General features: G+C 39.2%; 7 protein-coding genes across 12 annotated transcripts; 2 read left to right on the top strand and 5 right to left on the bottom strand.

The window, feature by feature from the left end:
- The first annotated feature begins 14 nt into the window (after positions 1-14).
- LOC132197786 (bifunctional phosphoribosylaminoimidazole carboxylase/phosphoribosylaminoimidazole succinocarboxamide synthetase) lies at positions 15-3,343 on the top strand. Its single transcript, XM_059621328.1, has 5 exons — positions 15-231; positions 300-491; positions 1,008-1,315; positions 1,746-2,021; positions 2,615-3,343. The coding sequence occupies exons 1-5, from the start codon at positions 219-221 to the stop codon at positions 3,080-3,082; spliced, it is 1,257 nt and encodes a 418-aa protein (XP_059477311.1). The 5' UTR covers positions 15-218; the 3' UTR covers positions 3,083-3,343.
- A 113-nt stretch (positions 3,344-3,456) lies between these two features.
- Positions 3,457-7,111, bottom strand: LOC132197787 (zinc finger protein 239-like). The gene is made up of 5 exons (XM_059621329.1): positions 6,849-7,111; positions 5,928-6,065; positions 5,609-5,731; positions 4,741-5,182; positions 3,457-4,020 (listed from the first exon to the last, which is right to left on the bottom strand). The coding sequence occupies exons 1-5, from the start codon at positions 6,976-6,978 to the stop codon at positions 3,912-3,914; spliced, it is 942 nt and encodes a 313-aa protein (XP_059477312.1). The 5' UTR covers positions 6,979-7,111; the 3' UTR covers positions 3,457-3,911.
- A 219-nt stretch (positions 7,112-7,330) lies between these two features.
- LOC132198246 (probable tubulin polyglutamylase ttll-15) lies at positions 7,331-11,535 on the bottom strand. Its single transcript, XM_059622168.1, has 9 exons — positions 11,419-11,535; positions 11,107-11,334; positions 10,754-11,050; positions 10,347-10,576; positions 10,136-10,296; positions 9,631-9,806; positions 9,461-9,585; positions 9,207-9,411; positions 7,331-9,153 (listed from the first exon to the last, which is right to left on the bottom strand). The coding sequence occupies exons 1-9, from the start codon at positions 11,467-11,469 to the stop codon at positions 9,037-9,039; spliced, it is 1,590 nt and encodes a 529-aa protein (XP_059478151.1). The 5' UTR covers positions 11,470-11,535; the 3' UTR covers positions 7,331-9,036.
- A 416-nt stretch (positions 11,536-11,951) lies between these two features.
- On the bottom strand, positions 11,952-14,686 carry LOC132198247 (probable tubulin polyglutamylase ttll-15). Of its 2 annotated transcripts, none has more exons than XM_059622169.1 (9): positions 14,549-14,686; positions 14,289-14,492; positions 13,969-14,238; positions 13,680-13,909; positions 13,020-13,180; positions 12,790-12,965; positions 12,617-12,741; positions 12,362-12,572; positions 11,952-12,308 (listed from the first exon to the last, which is right to left on the bottom strand). In XM_059622169.1, exons 1-9 carry the CDS (start codon positions 14,627-14,629, stop codon positions 12,186-12,188), a joined length of 1,581 nt encoding a protein of 526 aa, XP_059478152.1. In that variant the 5' UTR covers positions 14,630-14,686; the 3' UTR covers positions 11,952-12,185. The 2 variants fall into 2 exon arrangements, with proteins under 2 accessions (XP_059478152.1, XP_059478153.1); XM_059622170.1 differs by having other exon boundaries at positions 12,170-12,308; positions 12,362-12,473.
- Positions 14,687-14,909: 223 nt separating this feature from the next.
- Positions 14,910-17,114, bottom strand: LOC132198250 (probable tubulin polyglutamylase ttll-15). Its single transcript, XM_059622174.1, has 9 exons — positions 17,078-17,114; positions 16,646-16,828; positions 16,323-16,592; positions 16,040-16,269; positions 15,774-15,934; positions 15,549-15,724; positions 15,375-15,499; positions 15,102-15,312; positions 14,910-15,049 (listed from the first exon to the last, which is right to left on the bottom strand). The coding sequence occupies exons 3-9, from the start codon at positions 16,575-16,577 to the stop codon at positions 14,927-14,929; spliced, it is 1,281 nt and encodes a 426-aa protein (XP_059478157.1). The 5' UTR covers positions 16,578-16,592; positions 16,646-16,828; positions 17,078-17,114; the 3' UTR covers positions 14,910-14,926.
- LOC132198244 (titin homolog) lies at positions 16,883-20,850 on the bottom strand. 3 transcript variants are annotated; one of them, XM_059622164.1, is made up of 7 exons: positions 20,634-20,850; positions 20,355-20,579; positions 19,079-20,233; positions 18,536-18,981; positions 17,767-18,252; positions 17,470-17,664; positions 16,883-17,114 (listed from the first exon to the last, which is right to left on the bottom strand). In XM_059622164.1, exons 2-6 carry the CDS (start codon positions 20,548-20,550, stop codon positions 17,491-17,493), a joined length of 2,457 nt encoding a protein of 818 aa, XP_059478147.1. In that variant the 5' UTR covers positions 20,551-20,579; positions 20,634-20,850; the 3' UTR covers positions 16,883-17,114; positions 17,470-17,490. The 3 variants fall into 3 exon arrangements, with proteins under 3 accessions (XP_059478147.1, XP_059478148.1, XP_059478149.1); XM_059622165.1 differs by lacking the exon at positions 16,883-17,114 and having other exon boundaries at positions 17,162-17,664; positions 20,355-20,576; XM_059622166.1 differs by lacking the exon at positions 16,883-17,114 and having other exon boundaries at positions 17,164-17,664; positions 17,767-18,144; positions 20,634-20,849.
- Positions 20,351-22,577, top strand: LOC132198248 (mortality factor 4-like protein 1). Of its 3 annotated transcripts, none has more exons than XM_059622171.1 (6): positions 20,351-20,431; positions 20,495-21,118; positions 21,275-21,389; positions 21,445-21,537; positions 21,596-22,071; positions 22,125-22,577. In XM_059622171.1, the coding sequence occupies exons 2-6, from the start codon at positions 20,959-20,961 to the stop codon at positions 22,436-22,438; spliced, it is 1,158 nt and encodes a 385-aa protein (XP_059478154.1). In that variant the 5' UTR covers positions 20,351-20,431; positions 20,495-20,958; the 3' UTR covers positions 22,439-22,577. The 3 variants fall into 3 exon arrangements, with proteins under 3 accessions (XP_059478154.1, XP_059478156.1, XP_059478155.1); XM_059622173.1 differs by having other exon boundaries at positions 20,367-20,431; positions 20,495-20,581; XM_059622172.1 differs by having other exon boundaries at positions 20,380-20,581; positions 21,048-21,118.
- Positions 22,578-23,080: the final 503 nt, after the last annotated feature.

Here is a 23,080-nt window from a genome sequence, read left to right as displayed (position 1 = left end):
GTCTGCGCATACGCGGCCCTCGGTCAATCCTCGATTGATCCACCACTTGTTGATTTGCTCATTTCTCTTTCGTTCGACTCGGTTTTTGCCAGTTTTCTGACAGACCATTCCTCAGCCGACCACCGAGGCCTTCGCACCCGAAGAGAAACGATCCTCGGCCCTATTTTCATTCAGCCCTTTTCCGAATCGGCCACTTAATTCTTTTCCATTACGTAACCATGGCAACGCCAAGTGAGTCTCCCGAAAAATTTTGAGTTTTCCCTTTTAATTATTTTTATTTTAATTTTTTTTTTAAAAAGAGTTGGGCAGTCTGGTGATCGAGGGCAAGACGAAGCGCGTGTTCGAGCTGCCGGAGCGCGAGGGCCTCGTCTTCGTGCAGAGCAAGGACCGCATCACGGCCGGCGACGGCGTCAAGGCCCACGACCTCGAGGGCAAGGCGGCCATCTCGACGGCCACCACGGCCAAAGTGTTCGAGCTGCTCAACGCGGCAGGTCAGTCGGGTCACAGGTCACAACTCGTGACACACAAACAATTACAAATACATACTTCTGTTGTTTGGTCGATTAAATGCGGTTATTTTTCATCTCTCAAGTTGTAATTATATTTATTTATTTGTCTTGAGATAGGATATTGATATGACCTAGAATAAATAATTGACCTGCTGAGGGTCACGTGATTGAGGTTTATTATACGTATGGACAAACTGCTGATGCAAACTCTTGATTTTGAAATTGGAGTAAATAATAAATATTTTTTGACACATTTAGTTTTGCTCCAAAATATTTATATTTTTTTCTAGAATTCTTCCAATTCGTGCGATTTCTATTGAATTCTTGTGAGGCAGAAAGAAATTTCACAAAAAGTTTCACATTTACAACAAATTCCAATCCGGTTCAAACTGGTTCAACTTCCAAGTATTTCCTACAATTAAGCAGTTTTTCAGAAACAACCTTGCATGGTTTTGTTAATTGTTGAGCAATTGGAAAAATGGCTGTGATTTTTGGCAGGAATCCCGACGCACTTTGTGGAGATGAGCGGCGAGACGTCTTTCATCGCCGAGATGTGCGACATGGTGCCCATCGAGTGGGTGACCCGTCGGCTCGCCACCGGCTCCTTCCTCAAGCGCAACCCTGGCGTGCCCGAGGGCTTCAGGTTCGCGCCGCCCTGCCAGGAGACCTTCTTCAAGGACGACGCCAACCACGACCCGCAGTGGTCCCTCGAGCAGGTCATCTGCGCCAACTTCAAACTGAATGGCGTCTCCATCGGACAGGAGGAGGTCCTCGCCATGAAGAGGATGACCCTCTGCGTTTTTGAAGTGAGACCTTTTTTTGATATATTTAAAATGGATTATTTAGATTAAAATGCTTTAATTATACAATTATTGAAATTGTATCCAATTATTTATAGGGCTAATAATTAATTATTTCGTAATTTTATTTATTCATTATATTACTTTTTCGTTATTCAAACATTTTTATTTAAATTAATTTTGTTTTAGCAAATTTAATATTATTTAATTGAAAAAAATTGATTTACTATAAAATTAAAATGATATATAATTTAATAATTATCACACTTTCATCTAGATTAATTATAAACATAATAATTATTCCTTTCATAATTTTATTTATTTTATTCCTTTTTTAATTCTGATTAACTTTGTATAGAATGAATTTTTATTCTGTAATGACAATTTAAATAAAAAGTAATTTTGAGATAATTTATGATTTGATTTGTGATTGCAGGTTCTGGAGCGCGCCTGGTCCACCCTGGATTGCGTGTTGGTGGACATGAAAATCGAGTTCGGCGTGACCTCGGAGGGTCGCCTGGTGGTGGCCGACGTGGTCGACAGCGACTCTTGGCGTCTCTGGCCCAGCGGCGACAAGAGACTCATGAAGGACAAGCAGGTGTACCGCGACCTGGGCACCGAGGTCACCAAGCAGCACCTCGAGACGGTCAAGAGGAACTTCCAGTGGGTCGCTGACCAGCTCGGAAAGCTCGTTCCTCAGCCTCGAGGCAGGGTAGGTTTTTAACACAACTAAAAGAGAAAAAAATAATTCTGGTTTCTTTTTTTTAACTTTTTTTAATTGATAATGAATTTTTTTTTAAAAAAAGAGAAACAAATTAAGATAATTGATTTTCTTAAATAAGTATATTATAAAAAATAAAAATATTGGATATTAACCTGGTAAAAATTGATAAAAATGCCATAATTTCGATCCACCTTGAAAAATTAAAACAATAGAAAGCTTGACCTTAAAAAACAGCGCTTCGAAATAAACAATTTTCTTAGCATCAATATAGCAAGTTCCATGTCATTAAAAACATATTTTTCCAAGTTGTTTATTGTTTAATTTTGAGTATATTATTTGTTGACTTAAAAGTCCTTTTTAGTTTCCATGTTGAGGAAAATTAGAACTTGATTGAAATAGATCAAAATTGATTCTTTTTAAAGTTCATCAGTAATTGAATAAATGTCGGTTTAAAAATATGCTTGGAAGTTAAATAAGTTTAATTTTAACCTTTTTTGTGAAAGTTTCAATTCATTTTTTTTTCTACACCAGAAATTAATTTTTAAAATTGTTATTTTTTAAATCTTGATTTTGCGTTTCAGGCCGTCGTGTTCATGGGTTCGGCGAGTGACGAGGCGCACTGCCGGGAAATCGAGCGTCACTGCCGCGACCTGGGGGTGCCGTGCGAGCTGCGCGTGTCGTCGGCCCACAAGGGGCCGCACGACACCCTGCGCATGGCGGCCGAGTACGAGGCGGAGGCCGAGCGGCCGCTGGTGCTGATCGCCGTGGCCGGCCGCAGCAACGGCCTCGGCCCCGTGCTCTCGGGCAACGTGAGCTGCCCCGTCATCAACTGCCCCCCGGGGGCCACCACCGGCACCGACGTCTGGTCCTCCCTCAACGTCCCCTCGGGCCTCGGCTGCGCCACCGTCCTGTACCCGGCCGCGGCCGCCCTGGCCGCCGCCGCCATCCTCGGCCAGACCGACCACGTCATCTGGGCCAAACTCAGGGCCAGGCAGATGAACACGGCCTGCGCCCTCCTCCAGGCCGACAAGAAACTCAAACACAAGTAGATCTGCTGCCATTCCAGGAATTTTCGGTGCTGGGTTCAAATTTTTAATAAAAAATATAATACGGTATATAATTATTTTGATATTTTGGAAAAGTAAAATCCTGGATCTTCCGTATCTGAATAATACATATCATGGATGGGAAATTCCTAGTAATATAATCAAAATGCTACGCTTTTTCATATATTTTATTGTGCCATTTTAATCTACTGCGCTAAATGTAATCAATAAAGATAAATAAATATAATTCTGCTAAAAAATGAGGTTATGATTAACTCTTATTCACTAATGGATGTTCATGAAAATTAAGAAATCAGAAAAAAATACTTCAAAAATTCAAGCAATTATTTAAAATCAGTAAAATAAGAAGAGTTGCATTTTAAATAAATTAACGCTACAATAGCGCAAAAATTTAATAGGTTTCAAGAAGACAAAATATAATCAGCATTCATGAAAATAAATAATAGCAAAGCCAAAAGAGCAATGGATATTTTTTAATACCCAAAGACGTGCGAGTTATGCAACCCGTTTTTCAACCGTGCCAACGTGGTTGCATACCTAGCAAAATTGCAGGCGTTTTAGATGCAAAAAGATAAATTTATTTCTTGTTCTTTCTCCTATTTTAATTTTTATTAATCACAACAGTTAACATACACCGATATTTGTGGGGCAATCTTTTGACATTCTACGCCACTTTTTAAGTGGACTTAAAAATTCCAATTACAAGACAAAGAATTTTAATCTATACATGGAAGATCACATCACAACTCTTTCTAAACACACCCCATTCTTTTTTCTTTGGAAATGCAGGAAATGGATCTTAATTGCGTGGTTAAGTTGGATTTGCATCGGAGTGCTGCAGGACTGCCATGATGAGTTGCGCCTCCATCACCATTTTCTGCATGGCAAAATGCTGCTGCTGTTGTTGCTCCTGCTGAATTCTGACAAGACGAAGGAAACATTTCATAAATAAATAAACTTATTCATATTAAAAAAAAAAAAAAAAAAAAAAACAAGTTTTGACTGATATTAAAATTAAATTTTTATACTCAATTCTTTAGAAAAAACCAAATGTAACAGAAATTGTGTATTTAATTAATTTTTATTGAAAACAATGAATTATAACAATGGACTTCTGTAAATTACGTGATTGTGAAATAAAATATGGAAGGAGTTTTTTTTTTATTCACAGATAAGATGTCAGAATATCTTTTTTCTTTTGTTATTTGTATTGAATTCTATTTTTTTTTCTGATTTATACTGATATATTTCACAAGAATGACTTTTAGCCCTTAATTAATAAGAAAGCTTTTATTTAAAAGGAAGGAGTAATTTTATTTGAAACTAAACGGAATGAGAGGAAATGTATCGTATCGGAGAAGCTAAAGCCCAGTTATTATTAAGTTTAGCTTGATGAGTTTTTCGTAATAATTAAAAAATAAAGTCTCAACTGGAAATCTCAGCATCTTTTACTCAGCTTAAGAGGGAGATTATTATATTTTTGATCTGGGCATTTTTGTCATTAAAAAAAGTGACTTGAACAAAGAAAAATCTAATATTATAGTGAAATATTAATATTTTAAAATTTTGATTTCTTGGCAAAAGGTGACTTTTAATAATTGAGAATGAAATAAATTTTCTTTTATAATGATCGAGCGTACCTGAAAGGGTTGGGATGGTGTTGGGCGTGCGTCTTGAGGTGGGCGCGCAGGTTGCAGGCGAGGGCGAAGCGCTTGGCGCAGAGGGGGCAGGCGTGGGGGCGGTCGCCGGTGTGGAGGAGCGCGTGGTTGCGCAGGTTGGTGAGTTTGCTGAAGCCGCGGCCGCACGCAGGGCAGCGGAAGGGCCACGCGCCGCTGTGCACGTACTGGTGGCTGCGCAGGTCGCCGGGCGTCGGGAACGACTTGAGGCACAAACGGCACTTGTGCGGCTTCTCCTTGGTGTGCGTCATGCGGTGGTAGTACAGGTTGGACGACGCCGTGAACCGCTTGCCGCACACCGAGCACGCGTGCGGCTTCTCCCCGCTGTGGATCCGCCGGTGCGTGTTCAGCGAACTCGACGTGCTGAACCGCTTTCCGCACACGTCGCACCCGTGCGGACGCTCCCCTAAGAAATTAAATTTTATTATTTTGATCATCAACATTTCGAGTTTTCGATTGATTAAAAAAAAAGCATTTAATCTGCTTTTCTTCTAATTAAAGTAGGTTGAAACGTGAACAAAAACGCAGAAAATAATCCAAATTTTTAAAAAATATTTTCAATTTTGTTGAAAATTAACTGTAAATTTCTTGATTTTACCAATTGTATAATTAAAAAAAACATTGGTTCTTACGGCCATTTTCCACTCAGATTAAATCTATAAATCAAGACCGAATTACAAAAATCAATTCTAAAATTAGATTAAACTGTAAAAGGAAAAATACTGTAAAATCAGAGATCGCGTAAATAGAATTAACCCTAGAATTCTTAGCCGTCTCTCATTGTTGCGAGTTTAAATATAAATTTTGACAAAATTATTGGGAAGTGTATTGCCTGTGTGGGTTCGCATGTGTCGTTTGAGGAGCGACGGCCGGTCAAAGGTCTTGGCGCAAACTTCGCAGGGCAGCAGGGTGCGGCCACTTTTGGCCGGCCGCAGTCGCAAGTCCAGCGGCGCCTCTGCCAAAAAAAAAAAAAAATATATCGACCGAAAGTCTTTCACGGTGAATACAAAAACTGTTCTGTGTGCATATGGGTTAATAATGGGTGTATCAGCAGCAGCGGGGCTTTTATTTGATTGAAAAGTTGCAAGTCATATTAGGAAAATTAACTGCGAGAGCGCGCGTTTTGTTATTTTTGTCACGGATATGTTTACCTTGAGGGGTGAGCTGCGGCCAGCGGTGGTCGCCGCCGCCGCCACTCGAGTCCTGCATGACCAGCGGCGATTTGTCAAAAAGTGTCCCGCTCGTCGCCCCTGCCATCTCTGCACTCCCGCTGCGATTTTCTACTCGCACTGACCGCAAATATGCAAAAAGGGTCAACTCAATCAGTTTGATTAAACAAAGAAGAATGAGATGAATAATAATTATTTAAATATTAATTAGTAAAAGTTTGAAATATTTGCAAAAAGTCCCGCAAAACGTTTGGCTGGAGAGAGGATTTCAACAGCTGCAACTGCAGAGTCTTTGAGAAACAATGAAACGACAATTTCTTTCTTTAAATTAAACTTAAATTATACAAATTTCATAATCTTGGCAAACTATTGCAAGTTTCCGAGTTGTAAAAGTAAAAATTAAAGTTTAAACAATGACAGTAAAATCCTCCTAATATATTATATTAATGGGTCTCATAATTAGTTCAACATTTGTGTACATTTAATAATTTTTTCTCGGTTTTCAGTTGGAATTATTATGCGTGTAACATCTGAATTACAATCAACAATATTTGATACCAAGTTTTAATCAAATAGTTCATATTTGAGTAAAAATAAAAAAGGTATTTTCAGCTTTATTTTTAATTTAATCGTCTTTAGAAGAATATTGTTGCTGTAAAATAATGACTGCGGGAATTTGAAATTAGTCTGTTTTCAAGACTTTAAAATTGAAAAAAGGTTTTCTTTACACATTTTTATTAACTCTGGGGCTAAATATTGGTTGGGTTTTGAAGGGGAAAATCAAAATATTTGTCTTGTTATATCCTAAATCATCCTAAATATATCTAAAATCATAAAAATTTCAAAAATTTCCACATTCATTGCACCAAAATGTGAACCAAAAACAAAATTTGTAAAACTCACGCGACTTTCTTTCTTCGAATGTATGGGACGAGTCTCTATAGCTCTTCTGGTTCTGCAGACAAAACGAGTCCTTGGAGGACCTGCTCTGCAGAGAAGTTCTCGGCGGCCTCTGGGCGGAGTTTGGGGCCATTGTTGTTCCGCGTCTCCATGGCAATGAAACGAGAGACGGCCAATGCGGCCAACACGCGCCCCACTTGATATTATTATACAATTTATATGGTTTGCGATCCTCACAAAAGCACCGACTGAGACGGATGAAGAGATTTGAGTAGCAAAAATAAAAAATGAATCACGTGCTGTATTGCAATTATTGCATGAGTAATAATGCAACTTCATTGAGTCCGCAAATAGTAAAGAAAAGCTTGATGAAAAATTTGCCAAGTTTGATACATCAAAATATTGAAAATTATAAATATGTAATTTAAAAAATCTCACGATTGAAAAAATTTCAAAAAGCTGTTAGAATATTTACTGTGCTTAATTTTATTTAATAAATAATGATTTCTTATTAAAAGTTTAAGAAATTAGAAAGCTAATTTCTTTATAATTGGAGTGAAAGTAATAATATAGGAGGATTTTTAGCGGTCTATCAGAAAAATTCAAAAACTTGTTCATAAATGGTTTTTATTTCTTATCAAAAGAGTTGTTCAAACTTCAAACTGATGCGATGTGATAGATTCGATCCAGGGAATTGTGGAAAACGCAAATTTTCTCCCATATAATTAAAACTTTGTTTAATTTTTGTAAAATAAATGATTGAATGATTAAAAAACATGCCTTTTTTAGAAAATATTCACTTAATATGATAATTACAAAAAACGAGGGTAATTCTATTGGAAGTTTAGAAAGAAAAGTGCAATAAACCCGAGTTTGAGATGCGATGGGAGATTTCCTGATTTCATTTACTGCCGATTTTGAGGCGTAACACTCGAATCACAATAATATAGGTAGGAGCACAGAAGCAGGCAGCAACAATGGGTATCAAATGGAAAACGCGGCGCGAGTGGACAAAGGCGAGGTAGAGAGCGGAACCCCCGCGAGGCGAACGTGTTTGTCATCAGAAATATTACGTTTGCAATGCGGGAAGAGAAGGAATATCAGGTGCTAATGATGCGGCGCCGGACACAATGGCAAATGGAATTATTAAAAATGGATCGGCGGCCCCCGACCGCGCGCGCCGACGATCGCCCGCTGCTCCCTAAATGCGCTGATTCACGCGCGATCAATCATGCGAGCCGCCGCGCGCGGGGCTGTCACCACACACTCGCCACCCCCAACCCCTTTCGGCAATTTCCGCCTGATATAAGTCGGATGTGCCAATCGCGAAGAGCACTTTTTCCAAACGAGACACAGACCGAGGCGAATTTTCACAAAAGTAAATGGGCATTTCAACCCCTGTGACGGTGATTAAGCGCTTTATTACTTAATTGCGCGTTGTTACAACAAAAGCAACTTTGAAGCAAACATATGACTGTAAATTTGTTAAGTCTATTGAGCGCCAAAATTTAAGTGTTCAATAGTTTTTTTTTTAAGAAAGAAAACAGTAAAAATCTGTGGACAGGACATGCTAATAATAATATTTTTTTGTCCTTTTATATTCAGGTTGGAAAATTGCAGATAAAGACAATCAATGAAATATTATTACAACATCGCGATCTGTAAGGCTTTGAATTAAATTTAAGCAAAAATTGTGTATAAAATCTTTTTCCCTTAAAATAAAACCTGATTAACTTTTAATTCAACGTTTGCCAGATCAAAATACAAATGTTGATGTCGAGATACACAAGAGTGATTTTATCTTGCCAACACGATTTTCATAGAAAATTAAAGAAACAAAGTGTTCGAAAATTCAGTTCTGCAAATAAATTAAATTATTCTTCTTATGTCTCCTTGAAATTAAAATCCACAAACCAATGCTAATGTAAAGAAAACTGCTCATCATCAAAATTAATCGGGACATTTTTTGCAGCAACACTTTCTTCAGACAATCATAATAATTTCGTTCAAATTTCAGTTAAAAGGACAAAATTTAACAATTTTTTCATTATCGAGCTTTAATTCCACTGAATTGAAAACTTCAATATTAAAAATTGAAAAAAAGTAGTGAAATTATTTGCAATTTTGATGATTTCAATTTAATATATTATTTCAATAAAATATAATATGTTTTTCTGTCTCTCTCATTAGTTTAGCACCAAGACGAGTCCATGCGACACCTGCCCTGGAACCAGCGGTACTGCAGTTTATTTGCCTTTGTAATTTTGGCGTATTCTTCCGGAATGCCCAACTTTGCCTCTTCCTGCGTCTAATTTAACAAAATGTCAAATTTCCCCTTTTTTTATTATTCATTTTATTTACCATTCTGGGTGGGAAAATTCGAATGGCGCGGTACTTGTTCATGTGCTCTTTGTACGCCAGTTTGATGTCGGCCAAAAAGTCTTTGTCCAAACAAGGCGCGCACAATTGGCACTCGACCTTTGTGCAGTCAGCGCAGGTCAAGCAACTTTCCTGCACGACCATCACATTTCTGTCGGCCACGAAAACCTCCTTCCCTTCCTCTGAACTGATTCAAATTTATTATAAATTTTAAACTTTTCATAAAAAAAGCTCACTTTTGATGAGGCGGGTGCAAATAATTGGCGAGGCCGACGAGCGACAAAAGCGAAAAGGCGACTTGCTCGAAGCGTTTTCCGTTCGGCGCGTATCCGATGGAGGAGAGGCTCGGAGACATGTTGACCTTTGATCAAATTAAAAACCGGGTCATAGTACTAGGGTTTGGTACCTCTATCAAGTGGATCTTCATGGTGTCGTCCAAAATGAAATCGACTCGCACCATTTCAAAGAAATTCCGCTTGTGTTTGTACGAAGAGAGCAAATCTACGAATTTGTGTTCTTGAGTCAAGTAGGCGGCGACGATTTGCTTGTCAATCTGTTCCCATATCAATTTTGGATTTCCACCTGTTTTTGCAAAATTATAAAACTTATAAAATTCGAAACAGGAAAAAATGGAGATTTTCAATTGAATTGGAATAAATTAAAAAATTCACAAATTAATAATTATTTTAATAGTTTCTGATGAAATTTTTATTTAACAAGAATTATTTAAATCTATTATTTTATTACGGAACAAAATTGAATCTTGAATTCAAAAGTTTAATAATAAAGCTACTGGGCTACTGCTTTGGGACTTTTTTTCGATGGCCCAAGCTAAGAATAAAATTAAACCCTTAATTAATTCCACTATTTTTTTATATTTTAACCGCCTAAAATAAATAGTTTTTTTTTACCAATGCTTCGAATGTGAGCGTCAAATGCGTCTTTCAGTGGAAACGAGAGGTTGAAATATTTTTGAAACACGGGTTCTTTGTAGGACGGCTGGTAGTTATCAGCAATGACGTATTTTTCAACGTTCAAAGGGTCGAATGGCTCGTAAGGTTCGTTGCAAAACCTTCAAATAACTCATTCATAGAATAAAAAAAGGAAACTGCTCCGATGTACCTGAAGGCGACGTCGTTATCAAGACGATAAATTCGCAACGGATCGACCGAGGTGATTATCGCGTACACGCCAATGTCAAAGAAGTAGCCCCTGATCAGCAGGGGGTTGGCGATGAACTGCTGGACGAAACTTTTCGTCGAATCCAAATTTATTTCGCCAATGCTTTTGAGACGGATCGACCGATGGCTGTTGCCTTTTTCCAGAAACTTCTCTTTTGGATTTTTCCTGGCCTGACATAAAAAAAAAATATAAATTTGCATGAAATTAACAGATTTTAATATAAAAATTGTTTTAAATGGGGGCAAAGAACTAAAAATTTCCATATCAAAACTTTTATTTAGAGATTAAGAGACCTTAATTAATTTTATGAAATTTTAAATTAATTTTAAAAATTTATTCATAATTACATATTCAATAAGTTTGAACTTGTCCTGCGGCAACCTGAAGGCCGGGGGGATGCCGAGCCCCCCAGAAGTGGCCAACTCCACCTTGGACGTGACAAAACCCGATCCGGGCAGTTTGTTCACTCTTTGGTGCGGCTTCAAATTCTTCATCTGCCACTCAAGTGGCGAAGGGTCGAGTGGGTTTTCGAATGGGTAGTCGTGGGCCCACAAAACGTCCCAGTCCGAGTTCAAGTCCAAACTAACTTTGTATCCCAGCAGGACGAAAACGTTTCGAATGTGCGTCAAATGGTCCAGACCGGCCTTTTTTTTTAAAAAATAAATAAACAAAATTATAAATTTCTGCATTTTCGCCTCACAAGATTGCGTTTCCAGAAGAGAACAACCGGCTGAGATTTGTTTTTGGAAAACCCTGTGTTTTGATCTTTGGGCTGTTTCCTGATCTTTCCATCAGGCTGGAATGACGTGCGAGTCGTGAAAAATGTTAGAAATATTGCGGCGCAGACCATTAGGAAAGAAACAAGGGTCAAGTAACAAATTTCCCTCGAGCCATGGACGCGACTTTTATTTTTCTTCATACTTTCCGGCTGAGAATTTTAAATTATTTAAATTTTTCATATGTAAACTTAAATTTCACGCAGAAAAAATTTAAAATCAACTGAATCGGTTACCTTTGTTTTTATGTTGGAATTTTTCAAGTTCATTCCTTTTGCCTGTTTCATTTCTCACCCCCCGTTTTAGCCGTTTTGCCTGACGCAAAGAATAATTCATGTATTATATTCTTCCCCGATGTAACGTCGACACAGTCAACACTCGTAAAATTTCGTTCCCGAAACTTCTATCATGGAGAGTGGAGAGATAAAAAAATTCATTAAATTATCAACGGAAACTTCCTCGAAACGGCACTTTTTACCATTTAACTTGACATTAAATTACTTTACCAATTTGAAAATTTGTTTACATCCAAGCGTCTGCTTCTGATTGAATAATTGGACTTTGGTTTTCCACGCAGTGCAAGGGGTCGTTTTTTTAAGCTTTGTACATAAACATTTGAAAAAATTTACCCTTCATTAGTGGTAGTAAAATAACATTAACGCTTACAAAAGACTAATGCAAATTCTTTAGCAATATGAACCAAATAAAAGTTTGCAAAAAAAAAATAGTAGAAGTATGAATAGAATCAAAATTTCAAAGGGATTTATAAAAAAATATTTTTTTATGGCCAAAAATTTATCTCTCATTTTCTATGATTGGAAAAAAATGACAAAATTTAAAAAAAAATTTATTATTATTTTCAAACGCATTTTTTAATAAAAATGCATAATTTGTTTGCTCCTAATCTTTATTTTAAATCTAGATTGTTTTCAGCTATGATTCAAAATAAAATTAAAACTCTTTGTCAATAGCAATTGATGTGTTTGAATCTTGGCCGAGGATTTCAACACCAAGATTTGTCTGTAAGACATTTCCCTTGAAACCATCGGGCCAGAAGCATATTTTTCGTGGTTAAACGATGATTTAAATACGCGTAAGGAATTCCCAACTTGGCCTGCTCTTGAGTCTAGAAACCAAAATTTGAAAATAAATAAATAAATTACACATTAATGATCGCACCATTCTTGGAGGAAAGATTCTGACGCTCCTGAATTTGTTCATGTGCTCTTTGTAGGCCATTTTCAAATCAAAAGTCAATTCCTCGTTTTGGGCCAAGCAAGGGGCGCAAAGTCTGCATTCAAACTTTTCACAGTTTTTGCAAAGAACGCAAATTTCTCGAAAAACCATCAAGTTCCTTTCGGCCACAATCATATCCTTGGCCTCGGTCGAACTATCAGATTCTTAAAATGTTTGAATAAAATAAAAATTATGTACTTTTGGAAGGGCGGGTGCACATAATTGGCGAGGCCGACGAGGGACAGGGTGGTGAACGCGACTTGCTCAAAACGGATGCCATTTGGCGGATGGTCAGCGGAAGACAGACTTGGCGACATGTTTGCCTGAATAAAGAAGATTACAAAAAAATTCAATAGCTAATTAATGCAGACCTCGATCAGGTGGACTTTCAAATCACTGTCGAGCATAAAATCGAAGCGGACCAGTTCGAAAAAGCTGCGTTTGTGGCCGTACTGCAGCGACCAGTAGGCGAATTTGGCCTCGCGCGTCAAATAAGCAGACACGATTTGATCGTCAATTTGTTCCCAGATTAACTTTGGATCGATGCCTGCGCATGATTTATTTAGCCAAAGATCTTCAGAGGGCTAAAATTGATGAAAACCTTTGCTCTGGAGATGCGCATCAAACGATTCCTCCAGAGAATAAGAAAGTTGCAAGTATTTTTTCAAGGCGGGCGAATCAAATGAAGGGATGTAATCGTCCGCAATCACGTACTGGTTCAAGTTTGAAGCGTTCAAGTTCTCGTACGGATCCTTACAGAACCTTAATTTAAGAAAGACAAAATTTTAATTTACAATTGACTTGTCAAGAGCTAGGATTTAATAAAAAGTTCCACAAGTGTATATTCCTATAAAGGTTTAGCAATTAAGACAAAATTTATGCTAAATATCTGGTGAAAAACGCGAACAAATATTTCTTGATCACAAAAGATTGAAAGTGGAACTTTGCATATTACTTCGTTCTGAGTTTAAAACTTCGATCTCCATACAAAAATAAACAAAGTTAATTTATGAATTTTTTTAAACTGTTTTCTCTGGTTTTGATGGTCATCAGTGGGCTCAGCTTAAATATGAAATAAAATTAATATTTAGGCACATAAATAAAATATAAAAATTAAATAACTTTATCAGTTCGTAAAATTCGATTAAATGTCAAAGCAACTTCAAACTGAATTGTTTTACTAAAATAAAAATAATAAAAATTCCTTTCTCTATGGAAAAGTTACTTTTTCAACTTTTTCTCATTTAATTAATTGAATTACCGAAACACGATGTCCCCAGTAATTTTGTAGATCCGCAACGGGTCGATGGAGGTCAGAACAACTGGCACTCCAATGTCAAAAACGCGGCCATCAACGAGGAACGGATTTGAAATGAATTTTTGGACGAAACTGTTTGTCGAGTCTAAATTTATTTCGCTCAAAGGTTTCAATCGAACTGAGCGGTGATGAAGGTCTTTTTCGAGAAATTGTGCTTCAGGATTTTCTTTTGCCTGAGAATTAATAATTTGTAATCATTAATGAACGCTTAAAAAGCGAAATTATTCTGTACATAAATGAGAAACTTTTGCTTATCGTCGGGCAAGCGAAAGGCAGGGGGAATGCCGAGGCCGCCGGAAGTCGCCAACTCGACCTTTTGAGTGACGAAACCGGAGCTCGGAAACTTGTTGACCCTTTGGTTGGGTTTCAGTTTTTTGACCAACTCGTCGAAAGGGTAGCGATGGGCCCACAGCACGTCCCATTCGACACCCACGTCTGTCGTCACTTTGTATCCGAGACGTTGGAAGACGAGAATGACGTGTCGCATGTGAATCAAAGGCACCTTAAAAATTTATTTGAAAATTAAGCCCATATTTTCAAAATAATTTTTACTCCTGGACACCACAAAAGGACAGTGGGTTTTTCTCTCGGAGGCGTTTTGTAATTGATTGTTTCTGTTTTCGTGGTTCTAATAATTGCAGTCTTGTTAGAAAGTCTCGAGTAAAAATAAGCCAGTCCTCCAAATGCAACAAGTAAAATTCCGAGGAAATAAAATACAGACCCGCGGCGAGTTGAAGTATTCTTCGCAGATTTGAGCTTGAAATTTTTGCATAATTTTTTAAGTGCAAATAGTTATGTCAAAAATTAAAAACCTTCTTTTTAATGATTCCGTTTTGATCCTCCCAACATTTATCCGTCTTCAGTCGTTCTGAGGTACTTTTCGATCGCTTCATTTTTCCGTGGGAATAAAATACTAGTTAAAGATTGTAGTGCTGCATGCGTTTAGGAAGTTTTTCAACGACTGACACCGCTCGTCGCTCACGTTATCAATGCGTTTGATAATTTTTGTAAAATATAATGCATGTGGCGCGGAAGAGAATAATTTAACTTGTTTTAAGGACACAGAAACGACAGATTAATTTTAGTAAGAAATGCAAGTAATTATTTATTGTTATTAATTAAACAAAAATTCGTACAAAGCCGTGTATTGAATTAGGAATGAAGTTTTATTCAATCTGAAGAAGAAAAAATCAACACCACGAATCGTCTTTGAGGCACTTTCCTTGAAACCAACGAGCGAGGAGCATATTTTTCGTGGTTAGACGATGATTTAAGAATGAACTTTGAATTCCTAACTTGGCCTGATTTCGAGTCTAGAAAACCAAAGTTTGAAAACAGAGGAAATAAAATAATATAATAACACACCATTCTCGGCGGAAAGATTCTGACGCTCCTGAATTTGTTCATGTGCTCTTTGTAGGCCATTTTCAAATCGTACATCAATTCTTCGTTTTTGGCCAAACAAGGGGCGCAAAGTCTGCATTCAAACTTTTCACAGTTTTTGCAAAGAACGCAGATTTCTCTAAAAACCATCAAATTCCTTTCGGCCACAATCATATCCTTGGCCTCGGTGGAACTATCACATTTTTTTTTTAATTTTAAATAAAATTAATCTATAATAACTTTAAATTTGTTTACTTTTGGTGCGGAGGGTGAACATAACTTGCCAGACCAACAAGAGAGAGAATTGTGAAAAAGACTTGTTGGTATCGAATGCTTTTTTGGGGATATTTGGCGGAGAACAGACTCGGAGACATAATCGCCTGTAAAAAGCAGATTTGAAATTGCCAAAATTATTAAAATTAAATTTGCCTCCATGAGATGGACTTTCAATTCACTGTCGAGCATGAATTCAAAGCGGACGAATTCGAAGAAGCTGCGTTTGTGGCCGTACCGAGAGAGCAAAGTCGCCAAGACGGACTCGCGATTCAAATAGGCAGACACGATTTGCTCATCGATTTGCGCCCAAATCAATTTCGGGTCAACTCCTGCTTAAATTAATTAAAATTTATATTTTTTTGATAAAAAAAAAAGTACCAAGGTTGCGGAGGTGCGCTTCAAATGAGTCTTGCAGAGAAAAATTGAGGTCCAAGTACTTCTTCAAAGCGGGCGCGTCAAACGCTGGGATGAATTCGTCCCTGATCACATACTGATTAGGATTTGAAGCGTTCAGACCTTCATAAAGATCTTTGCAGAACCTTGTATGGGCAAAAATTTAACCAGACTGATCAGTGATTTAGGTAATATTTAAATTTATGGATAACTTTTGGTCAAAAACCTATATTTTTAAAAATAAGTAGTACCGAAATGTGACGTCACCGACGATCTTATAAATTCGCAGGGGGTCAATCGAGGTTACGACGACAGAAACGCCAATTTCGAACTTGCGTCCATCAATGAGGAACGGATTGGAAATGAATCGTTGCAGAAAACTGCCCTTGGAGTCTAAATCGATTTCTCCGATCGATTTCAATCTGATCGAGCCGTGATAATTGTTTTTCAACACAAATTGAGCCTCTGGATTTGCTTCTGCCTGTGCATTTCGATAAATTATAATATTGGAAAATTACTTTAAAAAAATCCAACGTATTTGAGAAACATTTGCTTATCGTTGGGCAAGCGAAAGGCAGGGGGAATGCCGAGGCCGCCGGAAGTCGCCAACTCGACCTTTTGAGTGACGAAGCCGGAGCCAGGAAACTTGCTGACCCTTTGGTTGGGCTTTAGTTTTTTGACCAGCGCGTCGAAAGGGTAGTGATGAGCCCACAGCACGTCCCATTCGACACTTTCATTCGTCGTCACTTGGTAGCCGAGGCGTTGGAAAATGGCAACAACATGTTGCATGTGAATCAAAGGCACCTTTTATTGCGTGAAAAGAAAATAAGAAAAACTTTTGTTTAATTTAACAGTACCTCTGGACACCACAGCAGGACAGTGGGCTTTTCTTTTGCTGTTATTTTGTAATTAGTTGTTTCAGTCTTGTTCGGTGATCGCAAGAAGTGCAAAGCAATTGCACCGCAGCCAACAATTAAAGTTCCGATTAGATAAAATACTGACCGGCGTGAAGAAGTTGAAGTTTTGTTTGCAGGTTTTTCCTAAAATTGATTCTTGATTTACGTTTTGAGGTTTTCTGATGAGAACTAAATTAACCTCTATGACATTTCTGTTTCGAGCTTCAATAAATTTGAAACGCTTCATTTTTTGGAAAGGCATAAAATTTATGGGACAGAGACCAGAGACAGGCCTGAGCAAGGAAAGAACTGCGTTGTAGTGGTTTTTAAAAACAACTGACAGCGCCGACTCGTTATCAATTAAAAAATGAAAATTATTGAGGAAACACACACCTGTGAGAAATGACGGAAGGTTTTGATATCCAGTGAGCTGCAAATTAGTTTTCATAAAACCTTATATCAAATTTGTTAACATTTTGTAAGAAAATACAGAGCTTTTCAAGTTGTATTTTTTTTTAGCTTTTTCAAGACCTCTTTATTAATCAAATTTTTTTCTTTTGACATAAAATTATCAGACTCAACTCATGATCAGTCTGTTTTTGATGAAATTATAATCGAAGTCACAGTATTCAACAAGCTACTTAATTAATTATGGCATTTAATTTTTCAAAAAAAAAGCTATTTCTCAGCCTCATTTTGTAAACTATACAAATTTCTACGATTAAATCTGCTTAATTAACTCGTAATAAGATAGAGCAGTCTATTAACTAGAGGGCTGTACTCACTTTCGATGAGACCTAACTTTATTAATAGTCGTACTCGCCAGGGCCGAGGGTGGAGCCCTGATTCGGCTGCTGCTGCTGGTTGTTGAAATTTTGCTGGGCACTTCGGACCAGGTTGGCGTACGGAGGGTCCTCTGGCCAGGCCACGTTCAGGGTCATGTACTGATTCACCAGGGCCAGCCTCAGGATGGTCACCACCTGAAACCCGAATTAATTAAATCATAATAAAAATAAAATTCAAATTTTGTTTTTAATTTTAGATTTTGTAACAGAATTTAAAAAAAAGATCAACCAAACAACCTTGAAGGTGACGACTTTGTCTCCAGGCAAGGTGAAGCCTTCGAGGACGAGGCGTTTGATGGCCATGGCATTGGTCATGATGGCCAGATCCTTGGCGGCCTTGTGCAGGGCCTGGTAGTCAATGGGGTGTCTGGCCTCGTTCTTGACGACCAGGGCGACGATGGCGCCCCCGAACAAGGGCACGTGGCTGCCCAGCGGTCGCTCCTTCTGCATCAGGTCATGCCAGATCTTGAAGGTGGCGTTGAGGCGGCCGGCGGCGCCTTCGGGCGGGCAAGACTGACAGGAGGTCAGGAAGATGCGGACAATGGGCGGCCGCGAGTCCACGATGTTCGAGTTGAAGAGGTGCTGCACGATGAGGGGTCGTTGAGGAATCGACTCCTGTGGGTCAGGAGCAGACCAGTCAGCATTGGGCCTCTTGGTGGGGGGAGGGACAGCAAACGACGGAGGGAAGGGGGCCGGACGCTTGCGCGACCAACTCAGCGACGGCTGCAACAGCACAAGGACAACAGCGTCACATGCAAACTCCTACGTGGAGTTTTCTTTAATTGGGACAAAATTTAATAGTTGAATTTGTGATCTAAAAATTGTTCAAATTGTTGGAAAACTTTTAAAGAATTTAAATTGAATTAAGGGCTACTAAAATAATGTTTAAAAGTAAAAGCATGTTCGGTTTTAAATAAAAGGAAGGTTTTCTTGTCCACATGCAACCAATAATGAAAAAGCCTCGGTTCACACAAAAGCAAAGCGTGAATTATCTCAACCAACTCACTTCCTCCATTTGATACACAGTGATTTTGATTCCAGTATTGCAGAAGATTTGCTGAATGGCTTCGGAAACCTCGGCCCACTGCAACTGGTCCCTGCCGCAGCCGATCTTGGGCATGGCAATTTCGCCTACGCCGTTCTGCATTGCGTGTTCCCTCATCTCCTCCAGACTGTGCCACAAGATGTGAGTGCCGTCAGGTTTGGCCAGGTAGAACTCTTTGGTGACCAGGTAGTAGATGAATCTGTGTCCGTTCTTCAGCACAGCAACCCCTCCCGTTTTTATCCTCTGGTTGAGCAGTTCGGCCACATGACCAAAGCGTTTGCGGAAAGGCACAGCCACGCCAGAACTCATCGTGAAGTCCTCGGAGACGCAGTGGGCCAGGGAGCAAGTGGCACTGAAGACATCTCCGTTCACCACGGTTATCACATTATTAGCAGGAACTGATGGAGCTGAAAGATAAATTTTTTGTTTTCTTTAAAGTTGCATCTTAAGGGTTTAATTTCGATTTTATTAAAAAAGAGTGAAGTAATTTTAAAATTTCCATACCTTGAGCAACCTGCCTCTGGGCTTCATTTTGCCAGTAGTTGTACATTTGACCGTAATCCTTCATAACCTGCTGCGGTAGAACAACTTTCTCTCCGCCTCTGGGAATCTGGTTCTTCAGCCCTATGGATTCCTCCAGGTACCTCTGGGCGTAAGTTCGTTGGTGCTGACTGACGGGGTCTTCCAGTGCGCCTTTGTCGAACTTGTCCTCCCAGGACGCATCTGCACTAGGTGGAATGGGAATGCTCGCCAGGGAATCATCATCGACAACACTCAATGCAGGTTCGATGGTAGCTTTTTGCTCTGCAACTCGCTCTTTCTGCTCCGGCTCAGGGTTTTTTTCTTTGACTGGCTCACTCTTTGTTACATCTGATCTCTTCCGAATTACCTTTTTCTTCGGACTGTTTTGCTGCTTTTTCGAAGGACTGTGTTTTGTGTCTACCACCTCCACTTTTGTTGTGAATTCAGTCTTCTCTGCATTCCCAGTAACTTTTTCCTTCTGCTCAGGGGCTTCTTTTTGTACAGGTTCAGGTCTCCTTTCTTCGACAGGCTCACTTTTCACCTTTTCCGACCTCTTCAGAGTAACCTTTTTCTTTGGCACAGAACTCGGTTTCTTGTCTACTAACTCTTCTTTGTTACCAGAGATTTCAGTCTTTCCAGCACTGCCAGGAACCTTTTCTTTCTGCGCTGGTTCAGGGTTCTTTTGCTCAACCGGCTCACTTGACCTTTTCAGGTTTATCTTTCTCTTGGCACTGCTCTGTGGCTTCTTCGAAGCACTTGGTTGCTTCTTTTCCTCCACCAACTCCTCTTTGTCAGCGCTTTTAGTCTTTTCGGCAGATTTAGGGCTTGCTTCTTCAACCTTTGGAGGCAAACTGCTTCTGGTACCTCTGGCCAAATTCCTCTGAGGTTGCGGAGTCAACTTTTGTTTTGGAGCAGTGTTGCTCGGTGGCATCTGCTCGTCACCTTCCTTTTCCATGATCGCAGGACAGCTTTTACGAGAGGGTTTTTCAATCTTCTTCTTGGGCAGCTTTTTGTCATCCCCAGAGGAGCTGTCATGCGAAAGAAGGGCTTCACTGAGAGGCGAGGTGGACCCTCTTCTGTACCCTGGGGCTTGGTAAAACCGTTCGTCCGAGTCTCTCCTCTTCCGCACTTTGCGTTCTGAAAGCAAGATTACATATAAAAGCTATTACACACCGACCAGTAGATGACGCAATCTTAAAATAATTTATCTCTGACGTCTGTATGTCTGTGGTACATAATTATCAGAGATTAAACGTACCCTCATGGTCTTTGATTGGATGAGCATCGTCGCAATTCAGAGTGTTTGGTGAATGTCCGCCTTTGTCTGAATTATTGGTACTTTTCCCAGCTCCCTCATCTACTGCTGTCGGCTCCTCCAAAAGTTTTTTTCCTTTGCAGTCATTCGGCCGAGATGTGGTCCTCGTCCTGCTTTCCTGAGAAGAGTCTTTCGCCATGCCGACGGCCGAAAACGAACGATGATCTTCTGTAAAATGCAGATTAGAGACACGTGTTGCTTTTTGCCGGTTGCGAGTCAGACTTTTCTATAAAATTTCTTCAAACTCCTTCATGTTTTATCCTGGTTTATTGTTGTACACTCTCCTCTCTTTTGCTTCTCTATTTTCGCAAAGCACAAATAATTCCACCCACTTCTTGCAAGTTTCCCTTTCAGTGCAAGCCGCAACACAAATTTATCCTAGAAATAGAATCTTCAATCCTGTCAGGCTGTCAATTTTGTTGCTAAAAGCACAAAAAAAATTAATTTTCCGCAGTTAGTACAAACGTGAAAGATGCGTATAGCACCGCCATCTTTTATTTAAATTGTCGCGCGATTTTGTAAATAATCGGTGCCTTCGAGAATAAACATGGCCGCTGTGTGCACCTTGCTTCAATCTCTTGTGTTCTTCGGTTTTCTTGTTTGTTTACATCGAAGCTATATCACGAGTTTAGATACATACATTTGGAAATTTCTCAAGGCAGAGACGCCAGCAGTCATAAAAATGGGCAAAAATAAGTTTACAGAGGGTAAGAGTAATTATTTTTCTCGGCATATCATTGCTTTTGCTCTTGAATTCGGCGTAAATTCATTGTTTTTAGCCAACTTGTCTCAACGTCAATGTGCCGGCCGGCATGCAATAGTAGAACAAGTCGTAATAATTATTGACAAAATTTTTATTGCAGGTGAGAGGGTTCTCTGCTACCACGGAATACTGCTGTACGAAGCAAAGTGTTTGGAGCACAGAACGAATGACAAGGTCGTTGAATTCAAAGTCCACTACGCTGGTTGGAACAAAAGGTGACCACTAATTTGAATGCAATAAAATTTTATTTTTATTGAATATTTTATTCAGCTGGGACGAATGGGTACCAGAGGACAGGATCCTCAAGTACAACGAAACCAGTTTGCAGAAACAGAAGGAATTGAAAAAGGAATTTGAACTATCGTAAGTTTTTCAAAGCCATAATCTAATATATTTTATAATTAATTTTTATTTTGTACAGAAAAGCAGCAGCAAAGAAAAAGGGACTCAAAAGGAAATCAGAGGCACCTAAAGCAGAGACCCCGACAAGCAGCAGTCGAGCTTCGACGCCTTCCTCGGACGCTTCGTCTGTCAAGACGCCAACAGTTTCGTCAGCCAAGTCTTCACTTCCTCCTCCTCCGCCACCAAAGGAAACATCAGAGCCAGAGGCCAAAGTGCTCAAGGAAGAGCCTGTCCCAGTCAAACAGGATGAACCTGTGGAGAAATCAGTGCCTGTAAAGCTGAAAGACGAAAATCTGCTGCAAGAACTGGAGATCCCTGTTGAACTTCGGAAGGTTTTGGTGGACGACTGGTACCTTATTCAGAAACAAGACAAACTTTACAACCTGCCTGCCAAGCACACTGTCAGAGACATTTTCGACGACTACGTCAAGTACAAAGTCGCCAAGTCCGAGTGTGACAAAAGTGTGGAGAGTGCGTTGAGAGAAATTGGCAGAGGTAAAAACATGGTTTACCAAATACGATTTGATAATAATATTCTAATATTGCAGGAATTTGTTCCTTGTTTGACACCCTCCTTGGAAAGCAGCTGCTGTACAAGTTTGAGAGGCCTCAGTACGCAGAATTGCTGCAGAAACATCCCTACAAAGGCATGAGCCACATTTACGGAGCACCCCACTTGCTCCGATTGTTCTGCTGGAAACAAGGTCTTGTGCCAAAGTCGCAGTTTGACGATGTCAGCTGTGAATACCTCATGAAGCACTTGAATAGCATCATCAAGTACTGCTGCCAAAACAAAAGCACTTTGTTCAGCACCGACAATTATATGACATCAACCCCCGAGTACCACCGAAGAGTGATTTAAATTAGAAAAGACTGGCCAGCTAAAATTAAGTGTGCATTTTTTGTTTACTATCCACTTCAGTTTTCCATTCTGACATGTTCATTTAATTTGTAAATATAAAATCTCATTTGATATTTAACGTCAACGGTTAAAAACTTAATTGTGTATTTTTGTTAAAAGATAACACATCGTCCACATTTTTTTTCTGACAGTGCATGATCAGCTCAAATAAATTTAAATGCTAATTTAAGAAAATTAATGCAGCTGAGTGGAATATAAGAAATAAGTTTGATTTTAAAATGATTGAAATCAGAGATCACGGAGATAATAAGCAAAAGCAGGAGATTAATGAAGGAAAGTTTACACTTTAAGTGCTTTACCTCCGAGATGAGGGCTGCCATTGTGACTTGTGGCTGTAGGCGAATTTGAAATATAGAAAAGAGTACCGGCTCAAGAAGACGAGCTTCAAATTCTCATAAGGGAAGTTGTGCTTCGTGCCCAAGAACGAGCACTTGAGAATTGCAGCTTATGGCGTTTGAGAAGTCCAAGGGGATCGACCTTGTCACCCAGGCCTTCAAGAAGGCAGAGAGGAATCAGCTGCTGAAGAAGTGGCATGAAGAGAGGCTTCAGGAATACCGCACAAGTTACATCAATCAGATATTA

This window comes from Neocloeon triangulifer, unplaced genomic scaffold (assembly GCF_031216515.1).
Source record: "Neocloeon triangulifer isolate White Clay Creek 2 clone unplaced genomic scaffold, ASM3121651v1 ptg000012l, whole genome shotgun sequence".
NCBI classification, from domain to species: Eukaryota; Metazoa; Arthropoda; class Insecta; order Ephemeroptera; family Baetidae; genus Neocloeon; species Neocloeon triangulifer.
The sequence above is the reverse complement of the archived record's forward strand: the minus strand, read 5'-3'. Positions and strand labels throughout refer to the sequence as shown.